This window comes from Sceloporus occidentalis, unplaced genomic scaffold, assembly GCF_023333645.1.
Source record: "Sceloporus occidentalis isolate IW3139 unplaced genomic scaffold, rSceOcc1.0.p SCAF_8, whole genome shotgun sequence".
Taxonomy (NCBI): Eukaryota; Metazoa; Chordata; class Lepidosauria; order Squamata; family Phrynosomatidae; genus Sceloporus; species Sceloporus occidentalis.
The window spans coordinates 1,613,930-1,632,094 of record NW_028316988.1 but is presented as its reverse complement, the minus strand read 5'-3'; the positions used below and the strand labels follow the sequence as shown (position 1 = coordinate 1,632,094).

Here is an 18,165-nt window from a genome sequence, read left to right as displayed (position 1 = left end):
CAAATCCTGGGATTCTGATCCCAGTTGTTGATCTCTCCTCGAACTACCACTCCAAAAGCCCTCGCAAGTGTTGCACATAGATCGCATCGCCATCTCTTACCGCCGCATGCCTCCGGCCTTCATTCCTATCAGCCCCAAGCCACTCCAGCGCCCGCTTCACTTCAAACTCCACATATTCCGCCGTGAAGGTGTCGCCGGCCATGGCAAGGCGCCCAATGGCTTTGGAAGCCATCTCCATGACCACAGGGTCATTGGAGGGAAGGAGATTCCTCAAGTAGTTGGCAAAGCGGCCGATGCGGGTGGCATTGCCTCCTTCCACACCGATCAGGCTTGCTGAGAAAGAAGAAGCACCGGGAGAGTTTCTTTTCAATGGTAAACAGTGATATGTGCAAACATTTTCCACTGGAAGACCATTAACTCTTCCACGACCCATTAATTTACAACAGGTTGCTATTAGCTTTTGTCCTAGGGACCACGAGAAAAGCAGTTGGGTTTCTGCTTGTTGTTTGGCAAGTCTAAACCGTTTAGGTAAATGATCTTGCATACCAAGGTTTGGCCCTTCAGACGTTCTGGACTTTAGTTGCCACAGTTTCTTACCAATGGACATTCTGGGAACTGAAGTCCAAAATATCTGGAAGGTCCATGTTTTCCCACTAATGGGATATGCTTGGTTGAAGCAAACATACCCCAAAAAGGGAGGTGGCATTGTCATATTTGGGGGAACACAAGGGTCTGCAAAAGTCCAACCCTTCCCATCTTATAATGTTGGGGGGGGGGACCCTAAACAGGTGGGAATAGCAATAGCAACCCAATGAAGACTGAGCATTCCCAGTAAACACAGAACGTTAAATGTTTGCTGGACAAAACAGAAAGAAGAAATGGAGCATCCTGCAAGAGAACATCACTGGCTGGCACTGGATTAGTGACACATGTAAAGTCCCACTTGTTAAGTAGATTTAACAGAATCTCTGCCCTGCAGAAATAATGCATTTGGCATTGCTTTAACTACCATGCTTCCATGGTATGGAATCCTGGGATTTGTAGCTTGGCACCAGAGCTCTAAGACAGAGATGGTTCGTTCTCTTACAAAACTACAAATTGCAGAATTGCATAGGATTGAGTCCTGGAAGTTAAAAGGGTATGAGGCTGCATTATTTCCACAGTGCAAATTCAGCCTCTGTTGCTCAGAGCCAAACAATTTCCACCCTGGCTTTAAATCAGTGCTTCTCAAGCTACCTGATGTGGCAGACCAATATTCCTCGCTGATCCAGAGACTGGTAACACATTGCTGCCACATGGTCAATTCACCATGGGCTGGTGTACATCGAACTATGTGCCGCCACTTTGAACAGCACCGTTTTGGACACGCAGGACTCACCTATAGCCAAGATGCCCCCTTTCCTCTCGTTTGCGTCCGAACTGGAGACCAACTCAAAGATGTGGTGGTTCAGCTGATCGTAAAAACGGGTGGATTCCTCTTGGCTCATCTGTGTCAAACGAAAGAGGAGGAGGAGGAGAGTTCAAACCCAAAAGCAACTTCATGTGCATTGAATATCCTAAGTCTTTTACATGAGGGATGGAGAACCGTCAGCCATTCAGGTAGTTTGCACTTCCAGACAGTCATGGCTATTCAACAGTGCTATTGCTATTCTATGGACCTTATCAGACGCGGGCAAAACGTCATATGAACATGGCAGAAGCATTGCGCAAGTGCCAGGGATGTGGTTGTCCGTGGCGCTTCTAAAGTGTAATTGAGGCTTCCCATTATGTTCCTGTCGTGGAACATGGCTTCCCCGCGAACGATCCCATGACAGGAACAGAGCGGGAAGCTTCAATTACAATTTAGAAGTGCCACAGACGACCACATCCCTGGCGCTTCCACACCACTTCCGCCACGTTCGTATGATGTTTCGCCCACGTCTGATAAGGTCCCAAGCTTCCCGTGCTCACACTTGCAAGCCAAATGCGGAAAGGGCACCCCTGCTTCCCCCCGCCCTCGTGCGCCACTCACCTCACGCAGCTCCATGGTGACGTAATGCTGCAAGTCCTTGGCAGCTTTGGCCCGGGTTTCTTCATTGCGGCTCTTGAGGCCGCCAGCGAACTGCTGGAGGATGATGACGGTCCCCGACATGGCGGCGGCGGCGGCGGCGGCGGGTCACAGCGTGCGGTGCATCGGGGGCTTCGGGTTCCTTGGGATGGAAGGGAATGACACTGAACTGCCAAAGGAAGAGAGAAAAGAGGTGGCTCTTCATTGTTTATGGCTATGATCGTTATTATTGTTGTTGTAGCTGATATTATTATTGTTATTGCCCAGTGATAGGCTGTCATCATGGCTGTCACTGCTGTTGTCGCTAATGCTATTAGTTATTATTATTGTAATTATCGTGGCTATTGCTGCTATTATTATTATTATTAGCGCTGCTTCCGTTAGTGCTATTGTTACTGTCAGCCATTGTCATTGCTATCATTGCTGCTTCTGCTCTAACAACTGTTATTATTATTGCGATTACTGTTATTATTACTGCTGTTGTTGCTACTGTTCTTGTTATTATTGTTGCTGTTTCTCCTATTATTGCTATTATTGCTATCACTGCTGCTCTTTCGGCTATTATTATTATTATTATGGCTGCCATTTCTGCTATTATTATTATTATTATTAATATTGCTCCTGTTTCTGCTACTATTATTGCTATTATTGCTGCTGTTTCTGCTATTATTGTCATTGTCATTGCTATTACTGCTGCTGTTGTTATTATTATTGTTGTTATTAACAACATAATGGCTATTCTTGTTGTTGCTGCTGCTGTTGTTGTTCCTGTGGAGGATGTTGCTATTTCTGTTGTTGTTGTTCTATTAAGGAGACTCATTAAGACAAGGCCCAAAGCCTGGCTCACTTACTTCTCCCTCACATTCTGGGGCTCCTTCTCGCCTTCGAGGCCCTGATGCTGCGGCTTCTGCTGCCAACCAACCGCCTTCACCTTCCTTGCTATTCTCCACCTTTTCCCCCCTCCTTTATTAGGACCGCCCCCAAGCCGGCCAAACGAACCAATCAGCTCCCGCGAAAACCTAAACTGACATGTCGTTAACCAATAGCGAGCACGAACTGGGAGGAATGACAGGCATTTGTTCCCACCCTCACCTCTCTTTTTTTTCTCCTGTCACACATCTCCAGGACCTGCTGGGAAGGGAAAAAGGGATTGTCCAATCAAAGGGAAGGAAAAGGATGATTGGCACCAGACGAGGACCAATGAAGTGAAGGCTGGGAAGGAAAGAGGGAGGGGATTTAACCCTCCGTAAAGGCTTCCGCCCTCAGTGAAGCCGAAGTATGTTCATCTATAATGCATGTGGTGCGCTAGGTGAGATCTCGCGCGAGAGAACGAGATTTCCCGCTCGGACTGCGTGAAGCGCTTTCCCCCAAGATGGCGGCTGCCAGCTAAGCGAGGGAAGCGGAGAGATCTTCCGAAGGAAAGGCAAATGGCGGCCGCGGAGGGCGGGGGAGGCTCCGCCGAGGCGTCCGCTATGGAGGACGACATTTTGCCCGGGTTTCGAGACGCCGATGCCTTCGTCAAGGTACCTTTGAGCAGTTAGAACCATCGCGCTACGGGTGCCGAGTTGCAGAGAGGGCGCAGAGCATGCCGGGAGTTGTAGTTTTTTCAGTGGAATAAGACTCAGGGTGTAGCTTCTACAACAGGGGTAGGCAATCTTTTTGAGCTGGGGGCCGGGTTGCTGTCCCTCAGACAACTGGGGGGCTGAAGCCAAAAAATAAATAATTACATAATTTTTAAAAAAATTAAATATATAAATAAAGCAGGACAAATGTAGGACAAAATTTTCAAATGGAAGACACTTTTTTTATAAAAAATGGAGGACACGTGAAAAAAATTGCTGATTTTTTAAAAAATGTTAATATAAATGCATGTTTCTGAAGCTTCTATAGACAATTGCCCCCCAAAGGCCCCGGCGGCAATCGGCGGTAGGACCAGGCTGGGGCCGGTCCCAAGGCCTCGCTGGGCCGCATCCGGCCCACGGGCCGCAGGTTGCCTACCCCTGTTCTACAATAATAAGGCGCTTATTATATAAAAGTTACTGTTTTATATAATCTCTTCTGTCATTTTTGCCTGTTTGAATTGTTTTAATGATGTAGCTATTTTAACTGAGGGATTTGTAAGGAGACAGTACTGTATAATGTGATTATTGTTTGTGTTTTTATTCCTATGTTGTAATAATTGTTAATTGTTTTATTATAATTTCTGTCGCAACCCGCCTTGATTCCTCCAGGAAAAGGCGGAATGTAAATAAATTATATTATTATTATTATTATTATTATTAATTTATTAATAATATTATTAGTAGTAATATTATTTATTAACAATATTTATTAATATTGTTTATTAATATTATAATAATATAGTTAATTATTATTACCTTTATTTTTGTTATTTGTTAATATTATTTAATAATATTATTTATTAACAATATTTATTAATATTATTTATTTATTAATATTATAATAATATAGTTAATTATTACCTTTATTTTATTATTTTTAATATTATTTATTAACAATATTCATTAATATTATTCATTTATTAATATTATAATAATATAGCTAATTATTATTGCCTTTATTTTTATTATTTGTTAATATTATTTAATATTATTATTTATTAACAATATTCATTGATATTATTCATTTATTAATATAATAATAATATATATAGTTATTACCTTTATTTTTATTATTTGTTAATATTATTTAATAATAATAATAATATTTATTAACAATATTTATTGACATTATTGTTAATCATTATTACCATTATTATTATTAACTATAATAATATAGAGAATATGGAATATATATATTCCAAAAATATATGGAAAAGTGAGAGGACGAAGGAGAAACTGGAAAAATGTTAAAAAGCCATTCAAAATGGGGGAAGGCGGAGGGTTAGTCGAGACAGTTGGGAGGCATAATAATAATAATAATTATTATTATTATTTATATCCCGCCTCTCTACAAAAAGCAATAATTTTAACTGCTCTGATAGCCTTTAGGGCTGAAGGGCGGGGTATAAATACTATAATAAATAAATAAATAAATATTATTTATTTATTAATAATAAAAATAAAATATAATAATAAATAATAAACAAATAAAATACAAATACAAACAATAAATCCCCCAAGTACTTATAAATCTGGCCTTCCTGGATAAGCATCAGTGGCTTGGACCACAACAACTGACCTTTGCCTTCCCTCCTTGCCCTTGGTACCCAGAATGCCCTGGGCACTGTGGTGTCCGCCACCAAGGCTTCCAATGGCCTCCCGCAGCCTGGAGACGAGTACGACTTCTACCGCAGCTTTCCCAGCTTCCAGGTCTACTGTGAAACGCAAGGAGACAGGCTGCTCCAATGGTGAGTCCTTGGGTTGTAGCTGTAGAGTGGTTGGCTTGCCTCTTCTCCATTACATTCCCTGTATCTATGGGATTGGTACCCACAGTTTCATGTACCCACATCCGGGGGGGGGGGGGGAGTTCTCTATAGGTATTTTCTAGGGCCTCCAATGGTATGCCTCCTGTGGAAGTTGACCATAAAGTCATGCTACAGAACCAACACTCCTGCCATCTTTGCTACTTTTCCTCCCCATCAGCATGAGCAAAGTGATGCGGTACCATGGCTGCCGCAGCCACCTCCAAGACCGCAGCAAGGTGACGGAGCTAGAGGACAAATTTGATCTGCTGGTCGACGCCAATGATGCCATCCTGGAAAGAGTGGTAAGTGTTAGCCTGCTCCTGGACAGAGCGGTGCTCCTCTTGACTTTTGGCTCTAGCGATTCCAGAGGGACTGAATGATGCAGAGGATTCATCTGCTGGGTCCACCCAGTTCTACAACACACACACACAAATGCACAAGAACCAATGTGGTGGAGTGTTTTGAGCGTTGGACTATGACTCTGGAGAAGGGTCTACCCTATCTATACCTGCATCCACACCAGAGAGTTAATGCAGTTTCACACGACTTTACCTACTATGGCTCAGTGCTATGGGATTTGGGTTTGTGGTTTTATGAGGCTCTCTGTCAGAGAGTGCCGGGGCCACAACAAACTACAAATCCCAGGACGGAGCCATGACAGTTAAAGCAGACTGCATTAATTCTGCAGTGCGCATGGAGCCTTGGTCTGTTACCCCAAATCTTTAACTAGAGGTTTCAGATTGTTTCCTTCTAAAGGGCATCCTACTCTTCTATTTCAGGGCATGCTACTGGATGAAGCAGCCGGTGTGAACAAGAACCAGCAGCCTATCCTCCCCTCAGGCTTGCAGCCTCCCAAGACCATCATTTCCAGCTGGAACTCCAAGGTGAAGGTCATCTTCCATGTATTTATTTATTTACTTCCAATATTTCAGAGGCAATTTCCCTCTAGGCCCCTCTGTTACATTTTGATCTTTGTAAAATGTGTGAGTATGCATAGCTAAAGTAATAAGATTTTCTGAACATCGGATAATGAATGGTGGATCATCCCATAGGCCTAAAAGCCTGCAGGATTCAACCACGTTGATCCTTGACTTTTGCCTCTTCTTCCAACAGACCAGTGAAGCCAGCAGGCGGACGAGACCAGAAACCTTCCGCTTGCTCCATGCGCGGAACATCGTCCGTCCGCAGCTCAAATTTCGTGAGAAGGTGGACAACTCCAACACCCCCTTTGTCCCCAAGCTCTTTGTCAAACCTAATGCTCTCAAGCCACTGCCAGAAGGTGAGAAGGAGAGGGTCAGAAAGGAAGGAACATGCCTTGACTTTGGTGGAGTATCAGAGAGAGAACAAATGCTTTTAGGAACAGCAACAAGGTCTCCATCCGCACTGTAGAAATAATCCAGTTTGACACCACTTTAACTGCCATGGCTCAGTGCATTGGAAATCTAGGAAATGTAGTTTTGTGAGACACTTAGCCTTCTCTGTCGGAGAACCCTGGTGCCACAACAAGCTACAATTTCCAGGATTCCACAGCATTCCGCCATGACAGTTAAAGCGGTGTCAAACTGGATTATTACTGCAGTGCAGATGCAAGCAGAGTTTGCTGGCCACCTCTGGATAATCATGTGCAAAATTAAATAGTCTAGAACATTTGCTATTGCATGCTCCTTACAGAAATCAGAGGAAGAAGTCTGGAAATGGTGGGTGTTATTTCATGAGTGGGTTTAACATTTTTGCTTCTGGGTGTCCAGTGCTCTCAAAAAGCAGGCGAGAACGAAAGGAGCGACCGGAGGACCTGGATGTGCCAGCTGCCTTGGCCGACTTCCTTCACCAACAGAGGACTCAGCAGACGGAGCAGGAAATGTAAGGAAACAACACTATTAAAATTACTTTTTAAACATGTATCAAATATATAGCAAACAGTACAAGAAACCAATGCAAACTTACAGGTACATTTTCCGTGTCCACATTTCTTAAGAGAAACAGTTAATCTAACAAGGTATGCTTGTCCCTCTCCATATTTGCTAGGGTTAGGGGCACAGGACCCCCGTGAATATGGGAAAACTGCAAATAATGAAAACACCATGTTTTTACACCTCTCTAGGAATCTCTAGGTCCTCCAGGACAACTCTCTGGGTCAACGTCCAACAGACACTGACCATAGAACTGCGCTGGAGGAGCTACAAAGGCCTAGTAGAGTGTTCTCTCTAGGAATCTCTAGGTCCTCCAGGGCAACTCTGTGGCCAACGTCCGACAGACACTGACCATCGAACTGCGCTGGAGGAGCTACAAAGGCCTAGGAGAGTATTCTCTCTAGGACTATCTAGGTCATTCAGTGCCACTTTTAGTTAAAGCTGACCATAGACTTGCACTGGAGGACCTAGATATTCCTAGAGAGAACGTATTAATCAAATCCGTGAATAATTAAAGCCGCAAATATGGAGGGATGAGTCTATTAATTTCTGGTACTATGCTCTACCAATGTCCGCGTGTTGAATTTCCCTCTTCTTTCATGCAGGTTTGCTCACCCGTACCAGTATGAACTGGAGCATTTTTCACCACCGGAGGAGTTTTTAGAAAAACCACAAGTCCAGGTTAGTTCTCTGAGCGAAATCCAAGGTTTTCCCAGCATCTCAAACTCAGCTGTCTCTTGGCTCTGCGACTAGAGCTGCATTGGAAAATAATGTACATCTTCTATCTTGATTTCCTCTGCTAGATGTTCAGACCTCTTGCAGAAACGCCCCGCCACTTCGTCTCCACCTTGGACAAGTTGGTGGAGTTGAATGAGAAACTTAGGACCTGTAAGGAGTTTGCGTTGGATTTGGAGGTAAGCATTACTCCTGGAACTGTTTTCATTTTACCTGTGCATTGCACACTGAATGTGTTCGTTTTAATGGGTTGTTTTCCTCTCTCTTTCCTCCACTCCCTCTGTATCCTTCCCCACAGCACCATTCCTACCGGAGTTTTCTGGGTCTAACGTGCCTCATGCAGATTTCCACCCGAACGGAAGACTTTATCATTGACGCCTTGGAGCTGCGCAGCGAACTGTATATCTTGAATGAGACCTTTACTGACCCTGCAATTGTCAAGGTGAAGGAATGGCCCATTGTGAATTTTTTAGGGGACAATGGGTGGATTTGAACTGGCAACCGGACAGTGTTGTGCTGTTCTCTCTATCCTTTAAGAGGCATCACTAAATATTTGGCTGGGCTATTAGGTATCAGTTGGAGACAAGTTACATGGTCCAGGATGGCCCAGTATCCACGTTTGCAGAAGAAGCAAGAGGCGCATGTCCCAAGTTGCTCAAAAGATGGTTGTTTAGTGGTAAAAAAACCCAATGTATTTCAGCCAAAGTCAGGGGTGAGCAACCTATGTCTCTCCATGGCTCTTTTATGTCCCCTGAATGTCAGTTGGAACCTATGCAGGCCCAAGGGCTTGCGTCCATATGCCTATAATGAGGTTTTCTTGGCAATATTGTCCAGAGCGTGTTTGCCATGGCCTTGCACATGGATGTATTTGGGATAAAGGGAAAGTGACCATCTAAAAGTCTGAGTGGGAAGAGAACAAAAAGCCCAAAATGCCAGAGGAGCCCAAAGTTGCTCATCTCAACTAGAGTCAGATCAGGTTGAAGCAGTAGGCAGGGATGGGGAATGAAAGGCTGATTTTTCCCAGGGGGGCTTGTACATATTCGGGTCTTGTTTTCCCTCATTACGGCAGGTCCTGCATGGTGCCGATTCGGACGTGGAATGGCTCCAGAGAGACTTCGGCCTCTACTTGGTGAATGTCTTTGACACCCACCAAGCGGCTCGGCTGCTCAGCCTTGGCCGGCATTCCCTGGAGCATCTGCTCAAGCTGTATTGTGATGTGGCTGCCAACAAGCAATACCAGCTGGCTGACTGGCGCATACGGTAATGGGCACAAGAAGAGAAAAACTCATGGCTAGAATTAAAAAGTGGACTTTTTTTGGTCCACTCTGAAAATCATGGGATTGAAGTCCATTTTCCAAGCTCTCCTTAGGGGTATCTCTCTTTCTCCCCAGCCCGCTCCCAGAGGAAATGATCAACTACGCCCGTGATGACACCCACTACTTGCTCTACATCTATGACCGAGTAAGAGAGGAGCTGTGGGAGAGAGGCAACGAACAACCAGCTCAGCTCCAGGTTGTGTGGCAGCGGAGCAAAGACATCTGCCTGAAGGTAAACCTTAAATTAAAAGGAAGGGCCCTGGAAATACAAACCAGGGCCATGGAACGAAGCTGCTATTCATCATCATTGTTTTGGCAGTTTCTGCAACTCCGCAGGGTCCTAGGACTGAGAACTGGCCTCCAGATTAGCCACAGTTGTGCTACTATCCCCCTGTTTCTGAGTTCCCTCCACCCATTCATTTGCCTTTTCCTCTCACTTAGAAATACATCAAGCCCATCTTCACCGAAAACTCCTACATGGAGCTCTACCGGAAGCAGAAGAAGCACCTCAACACCCAACAGCTGATGGCCTTCAAGCTGCTCTTTGCCTGGAGGGACAAGATGGCGCGCCAAGAGGATGAGAGCCCAGGGTGAGGGCAAAGAGCGTGCGGCAGAGACTGGCTGGTGCGCTGGTTGACGCACAAGGAAAGGGGCACAGTGTCTTCATGCATGGCAGAAAAGGCTCATCATGCATGGCAGAAAAGGCTCAGGCTGCTGCCTCACTGCAGAATTAATACAATTTGAACCTTCTTTGACTGTTATGGCTCCATCTTAGTGTCTTGGGGTGCGGGCCACTTTAGAGCCAGAGCCTGAAGTTCTCCACCCTCAACTTAGATAGCAATGTATGCTATTTACTGCCTTTGTTTTACTTGTTGTACAGGTATGTGCTCCCAAACCACATGCTGCAAAAGATAGCTGAGGAACTTCCCAAGTAAGTGGCTTTTTGACGTGGCAACAGCCATCTTCCTTGACTCCGCCAAACGGTTATGTTCTATCGTCTTCAAAATGTTCAGGGAACAAGGTTCTCCTGCTCTTTCCCAATCCAGGGAGCCACAAGGAATCATTGCCTGCTGCAACCCAGTCCCGCCTCTCGTCCGGCAACAGATCAACGAAATGCATCTCCTCATCCATCAGGCCCGGGAGATGCCTCTGTTGAAGGTACGAAAGTCCCTTTAAAGCACAGGACACACCGTGAACAGCATTGTTTCTGCCAACTCCTTTCCCTAAAAATACCTCTTCATTTCTGCCAGCGTCACCCTATTTGTGCCGTCTAGATAAAATTATGCACATCCTATTGCATGCTGTTTTCCCCTAAGTAGTAAGAATGTTTGTGGATATTCCTTAATGGTTCATATTGCAAAACCTCAACTGATGACTTGGAAGAGAGGGTTTGAACCAAGTGTGTGTGTTGTGTGCAAGAGAGCATGTGCAGATGATAGAAAGAGGAATGAGAGATTTTAGAAGAATGCCGCGTCCTCTGAACGTTTTGTTTCTTTATTTCTAGTCTGAAGTTGCCGTCGGCACAAAAAGGAAAGGACCTCTGCAACGTGCGGAGGTACGTATTCCCTTGGTCACTTTGCCTGCCCCTTTTCTTTTGATTCTCATATTCCCTCTGAATAAGATAGCAATGAAAGAAGATTAAGAATGTCGTTGTGTTTGTTGTGTTGTCACGGACCACAAAAATGTGAGACATCCATCATATAAAACATGATACAAAAAGTAAGCTGTTGAAGCCAGACAGAACGAGGAGCAGCTCCACTTGAGACCTCCTTCCAATCTGAAGCATGGATGACAACTCTTTGAGCATGCTTTCTCAACCAATAATGGGCCCATAGTTTTTGTCGCTGTTTATGTTTTAGTGATCCATTCAGTCCCCAGGACATACACATTGCCCTAAACTTGTCATAAAGTCCTGATCTAGCACACCAAAGGTCCCAAAGCCCACAGTTCACCTTGACACAAAGCACTTCCTTTTCTCTGTCCTGATTCTCTCATGGCTTAAATCTTTTCACTGTGGGGCAGATGGGTGGGAACCAAGGAGGCTTTGTGAACTATTATTGCCTGCGTGAATTTTTAAACTGAGGCCCTCTGTGCCCATGTTTCCTTGGATTTTGTCAGAAGCCAGAGAATCGGCTGTTTGGACCCCACGACAGCTCCCACATTCCTCAGGATGAGAAGATGACCCACTTGGATCTAGGTAATCCTGGGAGAGGGTAGGAAACTGGGAGGGTATCATGGTTCACCTGCAGAAAGGAGAACTCTTACGGTAGATTACCAGTCTGAAGGTCAACAACCAGGATATTGTATAGCAGCCAGGGAGCCAAAACCAACAGAGATGCGTGCCGAAGAGCAACCTGGATTCAGGAACAGGGCCAAGTATCTGAGCTGGCATGGGTGTCTCTCATGGAGTGGGCAGTCAACGTTGTTTTCAGCAGCTGTAAAGTGTTTGCTGCCTGCCCTATATAAGGAGGCTGGTTGTTCAGTGCAAACAACGATGGCCACACCAACTGAGCCACAGGTGTGCCGTGCCACTCCCCAAATGCTCCAGCCCTGCTAGTATTTCAGAGCCTTATTGTGGTTAGAGCATCCTTCCCCACACCATGGAAGCCTCCTGATTTTGTTTGGACTCCAACTCCCATTACTCTCAGCCAGAATGGCTCGTGCTCATGGATGATGAAGATTGCGATCTAAATTGTCAGGAGGGCAGAAGAAGAGGAAGTTGGGTTAGAACAGTGTTGCTCAAAGTGATAGTCTATGGACCAGTGCCCATCCCTGAGCCATTGGTTGATGGTCAAGGGCATGTTTCCGGGAAAGAAAGAGAATCAGAATCCTAGCATTGGAAGAGGCTCTAATAAAAAGGGGTAGCTTAATTCCCATTCACTTCCCATTTTATTTCCCCGCTCTGGTCTCTTCATGCAGCGCCTGGACCAACCCTGGAGCATGCCAGACTCTTTTCGGAAACAGAGGAGGAGACAGAGGAGGCAGATGAATTGCCCCAATCGACTTGCCTCCTTTGGAAAGCCACCATCAGTATTTTTAATGTAAGTTTTACATACATTGGAGAACCTGGAGTGTATTAGTACTCTCTAACAGCCAACTGAGTCAGCAAACAGTTCTTTCCTCCCTTGATTTTTAAAGTTGTCTATGGCCCGTTACAGACTGCCAAAATAAAGCTGCTTCAGGTCTCTTTGGAGGTATGCTATTTAAATGATGCATTGGTCCTAAGAGTCCGGAGGTCGCACCAAAGCCACACTCCATTCCTAAGCACTGGAGTGCAGCTTTGGTGCAGCGTCCGGATTCTTAGGATGCATGCATCATTTAAACAGCATACCTCCAAAGAGACCCAAAGCAGCTTTATTTTGGCAATCTGTAACAGGCCTATATTTCTTGATTTTACTCAGTGGCCAGACTGGAGGGTCAGGGAGTTTTTAAGGGATGCCTTTGTACAGAGGCTATCCAAACAGATAGATAGTGCCTTAATGCCAATTGACTTGTAACTGGTCCCAGTTGCATGTGAATTTTTCTTCCATCCCCAAAGGAACCTGATAGGAGCGATGTGGAGGATGAAACCTTAACAGCCGCGCAGCGGAAAGCCCGGCGTATCATGGAGTCTTTCGAAAACCCATTCCGAATGGTAAAGCCCACTTTTCTATATGTTGTATTTCCCAGCAGAGAAGGGAAACAATCCACAAAAAACACCCGCAAGAAGGCTTACAAAATAACCACTGTATTAGTAAGGAAAAACCTAATAAAATGGTTCCATCTAATCAATATTCCTTAACTGCAGTAGATTAAACTCTATCAGGACTGAATCTCAGTCAACATATTCAGGGGTAGCTGTGTTGACCATGCAGCAAAATACATGCTGCCGACAGGTACAAGGCACCCATCTGTCCTTTCAAATTGGTGTTTTGTTTTCTTCCTCTGCTTTCAGTATTTGCCACAAGAACAGAACGCCGCTCACATCTCCCAGTCGGCCAAATCGGACCCGTCGTCGAAAATCTATGAAGTAAGTGCCTGTTCTAAGCTTGATAATGCAGCCTTTTGTTTAGGGTTGTCTGCAGATTTCTGCTCCAGGTTATTCCTAGCGCTGCTTTTAACTGGAGTCACCAAGGATTGAAGCTGGGCACTTTGGCCTGCCGCATATATGGCTGCCTCCACTTAGACTGGCACCGTGGGGATATGCTTGGACAGTGGCACAGTTGCATCTTGTCTGTTTCCAGATCAGTAACCGGTGGAAGCTTCTAAGCCAGGCACAGCTTCAGGAGGCGGCGAAGAAGAAGGCATCCACAAAGAAGAAGCTTCAGCAGACAGGTAACTTCATAGGATTATTTTAAGTGAAGAATATTCAGAGGAGGCTTGCCTTGTATTCTTTGGCACTCCTGCATCCAAATACTAACCACTCCAGACCCAGCTTCACTTCCAAGATCAAACAGGATCTAGTATATTTAAGATCTTCTAAGAATGACTTAGTCTGGATTAAATCCAGCATGATAGGTTAAATGAACCTGTATTCCAATCCTGCAAGGACACCCTTACAAAAAAGGAAGGGGAAATCTTTCCTTTTGCCAACACTGAGAACCTGTGCCTTATGACAGTTCACTTGGACGGCCTCGGTTCGAATGTCTATTCACCTGTAATGGACTGGGCTCATATTCCAGTATATTTAACATACCTTCTTTCCCTCTTTATTCAGCCCCAGCGGCTACGGCATCTCGTGCGGTTGCTGAGAATGAAATCAAAGAAGAAGCTGCGGATGCAGTCTCCGTACGAGAAATGGTCGCGGTGAGTGTTTTTTACCTCCTGCACAGGCCAGATAAAACATCATTCCCCCATTCCCAGGGCAAGTAGTCCTGATGGCACAGAGCCCACTCCCTGGTTCTGGTGAGAACTATCCAGATGACCTCCAGCCATATATCTCCTTTATAGCAATTTTAAATAACTCACCTTTTGCTCTGGATCTTCCCAGAAGACCAGGAGCCCTCCATTATGATGCCAGGCCAATGCATACTGCCTGGCGCTAGGGTGAATTGTTCACTGGTCAGAATGAGGTGCCCAGCCATTTGATTCAATCTGGGTGCCTTTTTCCAACCCCAGAGGAAGCAGCTCACACCAATGTCTCGCCACAGCTCTGTTCAATCTTTTCTTTTGGGGTGTCTGTATTCCTAGCTGGAACAAGTCGGGCAAAAGAGGGAGAGAGAAGGAAGCGATCCTGGGACAGAGACGCCCAAGCAAGAGAAGAAAAAGGCCAAAGTCTCCCAGCAGCCAGAGAAAGAGGAAGAGCAAGAGGACCCAAAGCCCTTCACGCCCTTCGACTACAGCAACGCCAACCTCCAAGTGTTTGCAGGTAAAAGCCCCTGGCCCTGAATGACTACGTAACTACTACTAAGCGTGCCATACTGAAACAGGTGGCCTTCCCCATCCCCATCTCTTAGATAACAGCGCTTGCTGTATTAGGTTTGTGGATGGTCATGATATTGTTCGCCTTCAGGTTTGTTCTGATTTGTGGCAACCCTAAAGCAAACCTATCACAGGGGTTTTCGTGGCAAGGTTTGTTCATAGGGTTTGTTCAGAAGGTCATCTAGTGGGTTGCCATGGTTGAGCAGGGATTCAAAGTGCTCTCTGAGCTGTAGTTGGATGCGCAAACCATTACACCTCAGTGGCTCTCACTGTTAGCTAAGGTGATATAACATAATATGGCCACAAAGAGGTGAATATGAGGATCTGATGGAGAAGGAGCCCTGAAACAGCCCTGTTCCATAGAATCGAGGGTGGGCAACATCTGTGAAGTGCGGGTTGCCATGCCTTTCTCCCTTGGCACCAGAAATTTCCTGCCCTGTTTTTCCAACTAAAGCCTCAAATGCTTCCCTACATATCTCAGAGTGGCTCAGCCGGGCATTGTAGTCCCAAAAAGGATAACGGGAGTTGTAATCCCAAAAAGCTCTTGGCTTTTTAGGGCTGCTTGTTTTGCTGTCAAATGATGATGATGGTTGTGATGATGGACTCAGTCCCGCTTTCCTCCTAGGGAAAGGCAAAAACAAGCCATCCTCGCAGTTCGATCCTGCCAAGCAGGTCCACGCCGACAAGGTAAGTCTCATTGAGGGGTTTTGGGGACATTTTTGTGGGGCTTTTTTTTGGAGTTTGCTCCATACAGCTTGATGCCAGTTTGCTATACTCACCTGCATTTCGTTTCTTTCTCTCTTTCTCAAATGCCGAAACGAAACAGAAGGGAGCCAGCAAAGTCCATCAGCCGGACGGAACAAGAAGCATGTCTTATACCACCGGGAAGTCCAACAGGTCAGCTAATGGTGGGACCCAAATGAGGCTTGAAATGTTTCTGGTCCCTATCATGGACACTTTGTCCACCCCTGGTCTAGACACCAAATATATGAAGCGGCTAGGCTTCATTAAGACCATTAGTAGTAGCCTTTCTGTCATTCTTTCCGCAGGGGTTTCCGGCACAACTGGCCGAAAAGATAATCCTGCTCAAGGAACGGAGGAACCACAAAATCAAGGATCCGAACAGTTGGCATCCTTTGAGTGAGGGAAACGCCGTTCAGTGCTGCCACTTTTTTGTACGGAGACCTGTTTGTTTGGGGAGTTTTGGATTTTTTTTTTAATGGATTAAATTGCTTTTCTTCCCTCTCCCCTAAAATTGGAGATGTTACCGTTTTCTTCCCACAACCAGCACCTTCCCAAAAAGGCACAGCTTCCGTTACTTTCCCTTAACCTGCTTTTTGCCTTTTGAGGAGTAGACGAAGGTGGGAGGAGGAGAGAGAAGCCGGGACCTTTTAAAAGCAGCTGGAAAAGTGGGAATGCAAAGGATTCATCGTAACTGTCCTTGCCAAACTTAGACACTGGAGAGCATGTTTTAGCATGGAGAGCTTGCTGACACTCATTGAGCATTTCCATCTTTTAGGATTTGAAAGGGAACGCCATAGAACAGCTGAGGAAGACATGGCCACCTTGGAAATCCCAGGAGGGCCGGTTTTAGCCTTTAGGGCCTAGGGTTCCCAGGTTAGGATCATCCCAAATCCTGAGATTTGCAGGCCGAAACTAGCGGCAACATCCCTGGTGACATAATTGAGCATTATGTATTAAGTTGCTCACAGCTTGTCGTTCGAACGTAACCCCACACAGAAAACCTATTTTCCTGGTTGGAAATAAAGTCTTTTTGGCAAAATGCGGGGTTTGGTTTAAATCAATACATCTTTGCAAAGTGCGGAAACCTCCAAAGCCTTGGCTGCTGACACATTGCAGAATTAATGCTTTAACTGTCATGGCTCCCTCTTGGGTCATTGGCTCCAAATCCATCCATCCTGGGATTTGTAGTTTGTTGCGGCGTCAGGCAGAATAAGGCTGAATATCTCACAGTTCCACAGCATTGAACCACGGCAGTAAAGTGGCATGCACCATTTTATCCCCCTCCATTTGCGCTCGCGCATAAGGGAGGGATCCCAAGTCTGTGACGGTACTAGACTTCAGGTTGGCTTTACATGTGCCCTCCCTGGTTTGTTTGGGTGACAGATCCCATCGTTCCCATCATGCGCAACTAGGCCTGCTGGCTCAGGATGATAGGAATGTGACGTCGAAGGCTTTCACGGCCGGTGTCCATAGGGTTTTTGTGGGTTTTTTCAGGCGATGTTGCCATGTTCTAGAAGGCAGCCACAGACGCCAGCGAAATGTCAGGAGTAAACTCTTCTAGAACATGGCCTCAGCGCCCAAAAATCCCATCTTCTTAAAATGCGTCTCCATACAATCATAGGTTCACATAATCTATGGACATGCAACAGAACCAAATGCTTCCAAAATGCTTCTGGTCCCAAGTATAGCGGGGCTTCGGGGTTTGCTGGGGTCTTGGTTCAGCGCATCCCAAAATCCGCAGATGCTCAAGTCCCATTAAATACAAAATGGCGTCACTTACGCCGAGAGAGCATGACTTGCGCTGAATCGTTTTTGTGTATTTAATCTATATTAAAATTAAATATAATTATTTATATAATTATATTTAGTTATAATTACCTAATTATGAGTATTCGTCTTCCTTTGGCCGCTGGGCTCAAAGGCAAAGCCATGCCCTTCTTGTAGTAAAAGTAATGTAGAGCTTGGAAAAGTTACTTTTTTCAGTTTTGGAGTAACTCCTAGCCCTGCTGAGAGGTCCTGCAAAAAAGTAACTTTGCACTGAGAGTTTTGATGCTATATCCAAAATGGTGTCTTTTTATTGGAAGCAATGGGTTTACTCCAGTGTAAAGCTTCAATGAAAGTAAAGGGCGGGGTAACCCCATTGGAAGCAATGGAGTTACTCTCGTGTAAAGCAGCATTGAAAGTAAAATGGGGTAGCGTCGCCTCTATTGAAAGCCATGGAGCTACTCCTGTTAAAATCTTCAGTGAAGTAAACGGAGGTAGAGTAACCCCATTGAAAACAATAGAGGTACTCCCGTGTAAAGTTTCAATGAATGTAAAAGGGGTTAGAGTAACCCCATTAAGAGCAATGGGGTTACTCCCGTGCAAGGCGAGGCACTTTTCCGGTTCTGGCGGGGACCCACCAGCCACGTGTAAAAGCCCCGCCCTCTTCCCTGGCAGCCAATCAGCGCCTCCGCTCCGCCCAGCCTCCCACGTGGACAACGAGACCAAGCAGAGAGAGGCAGAGGCGGCGCGCAGCCTAACCTGCTAAGCCGAGGCGCCCTTTCGTCCCGGTCGTCCAAAGAGCGCCGGCGTCGCCAACTAAAC

General features: G+C 45.6%; 2 protein-coding genes across 3 annotated transcripts in view; one reads left to right on the top strand and one right to left on the bottom strand.

Annotated features, from left to right (window-relative positions):
- Window positions 1–2,998, bottom strand: part of MTOR (mechanistic target of rapamycin kinase) — a 72,081-nt gene extending 69,083 nt beyond the window's left edge. For both annotated transcript variants that reach the window (XM_089534124.1, XM_089534125.1), the window contains exons 1-4: window positions 2,899–2,998; window positions 2,012–2,216; window positions 1,379–1,487; window positions 101–333 (exon numbers count right to left, since the gene is read on the bottom strand). In XM_089534124.1, the coding sequence (XP_089390250.1) occupies window positions 101–333; window positions 1,379–1,487; window positions 2,012–2,131 (462 nt within the window). In that variant the 5' untranslated portion in view covers window positions 2,132–2,216; window positions 2,899–2,998. The remainder of the gene's footprint in view (window positions 1–100; window positions 334–1,378; window positions 1,488–2,011; window positions 2,217–2,898) is intronic.
- A 381-nt stretch (window positions 2,999–3,379) lies between these two features.
- LOC149307627 (exosome complex component 10-like) lies at window positions 3,380–16,607 on the top strand. The gene is made up of 25 exons (XM_089534123.1): window positions 3,380–3,570; window positions 5,281–5,417; window positions 5,653–5,776; window positions 6,254–6,358; window positions 6,588–6,753; window positions 7,223–7,334; window positions 7,990–8,065; window positions 8,188–8,298; window positions 8,418–8,561; window positions 9,189–9,379; window positions 9,511–9,667; window positions 9,877–10,025; window positions 10,316–10,366; window positions 10,482–10,593; window positions 10,940–10,990; window positions 11,554–11,632; window positions 12,355–12,476; window positions 12,974–13,069; window positions 13,370–13,444; window positions 13,659–13,749; window positions 14,132–14,220; window positions 14,605–14,782; window positions 15,461–15,522; window positions 15,662–15,732; window positions 15,885–16,607. Exons 1-25 carry the CDS (start codon window positions 3,475–3,477, stop codon window positions 15,913–15,915), a joined length of 2,676 nt encoding a protein of 891 aa, XP_089390249.1. The 5' UTR covers window positions 3,380–3,474; the 3' UTR covers window positions 15,916–16,607.
- The last annotated feature ends 1,558 nt before the right edge of the window (window positions 16,608–18,165 follow it).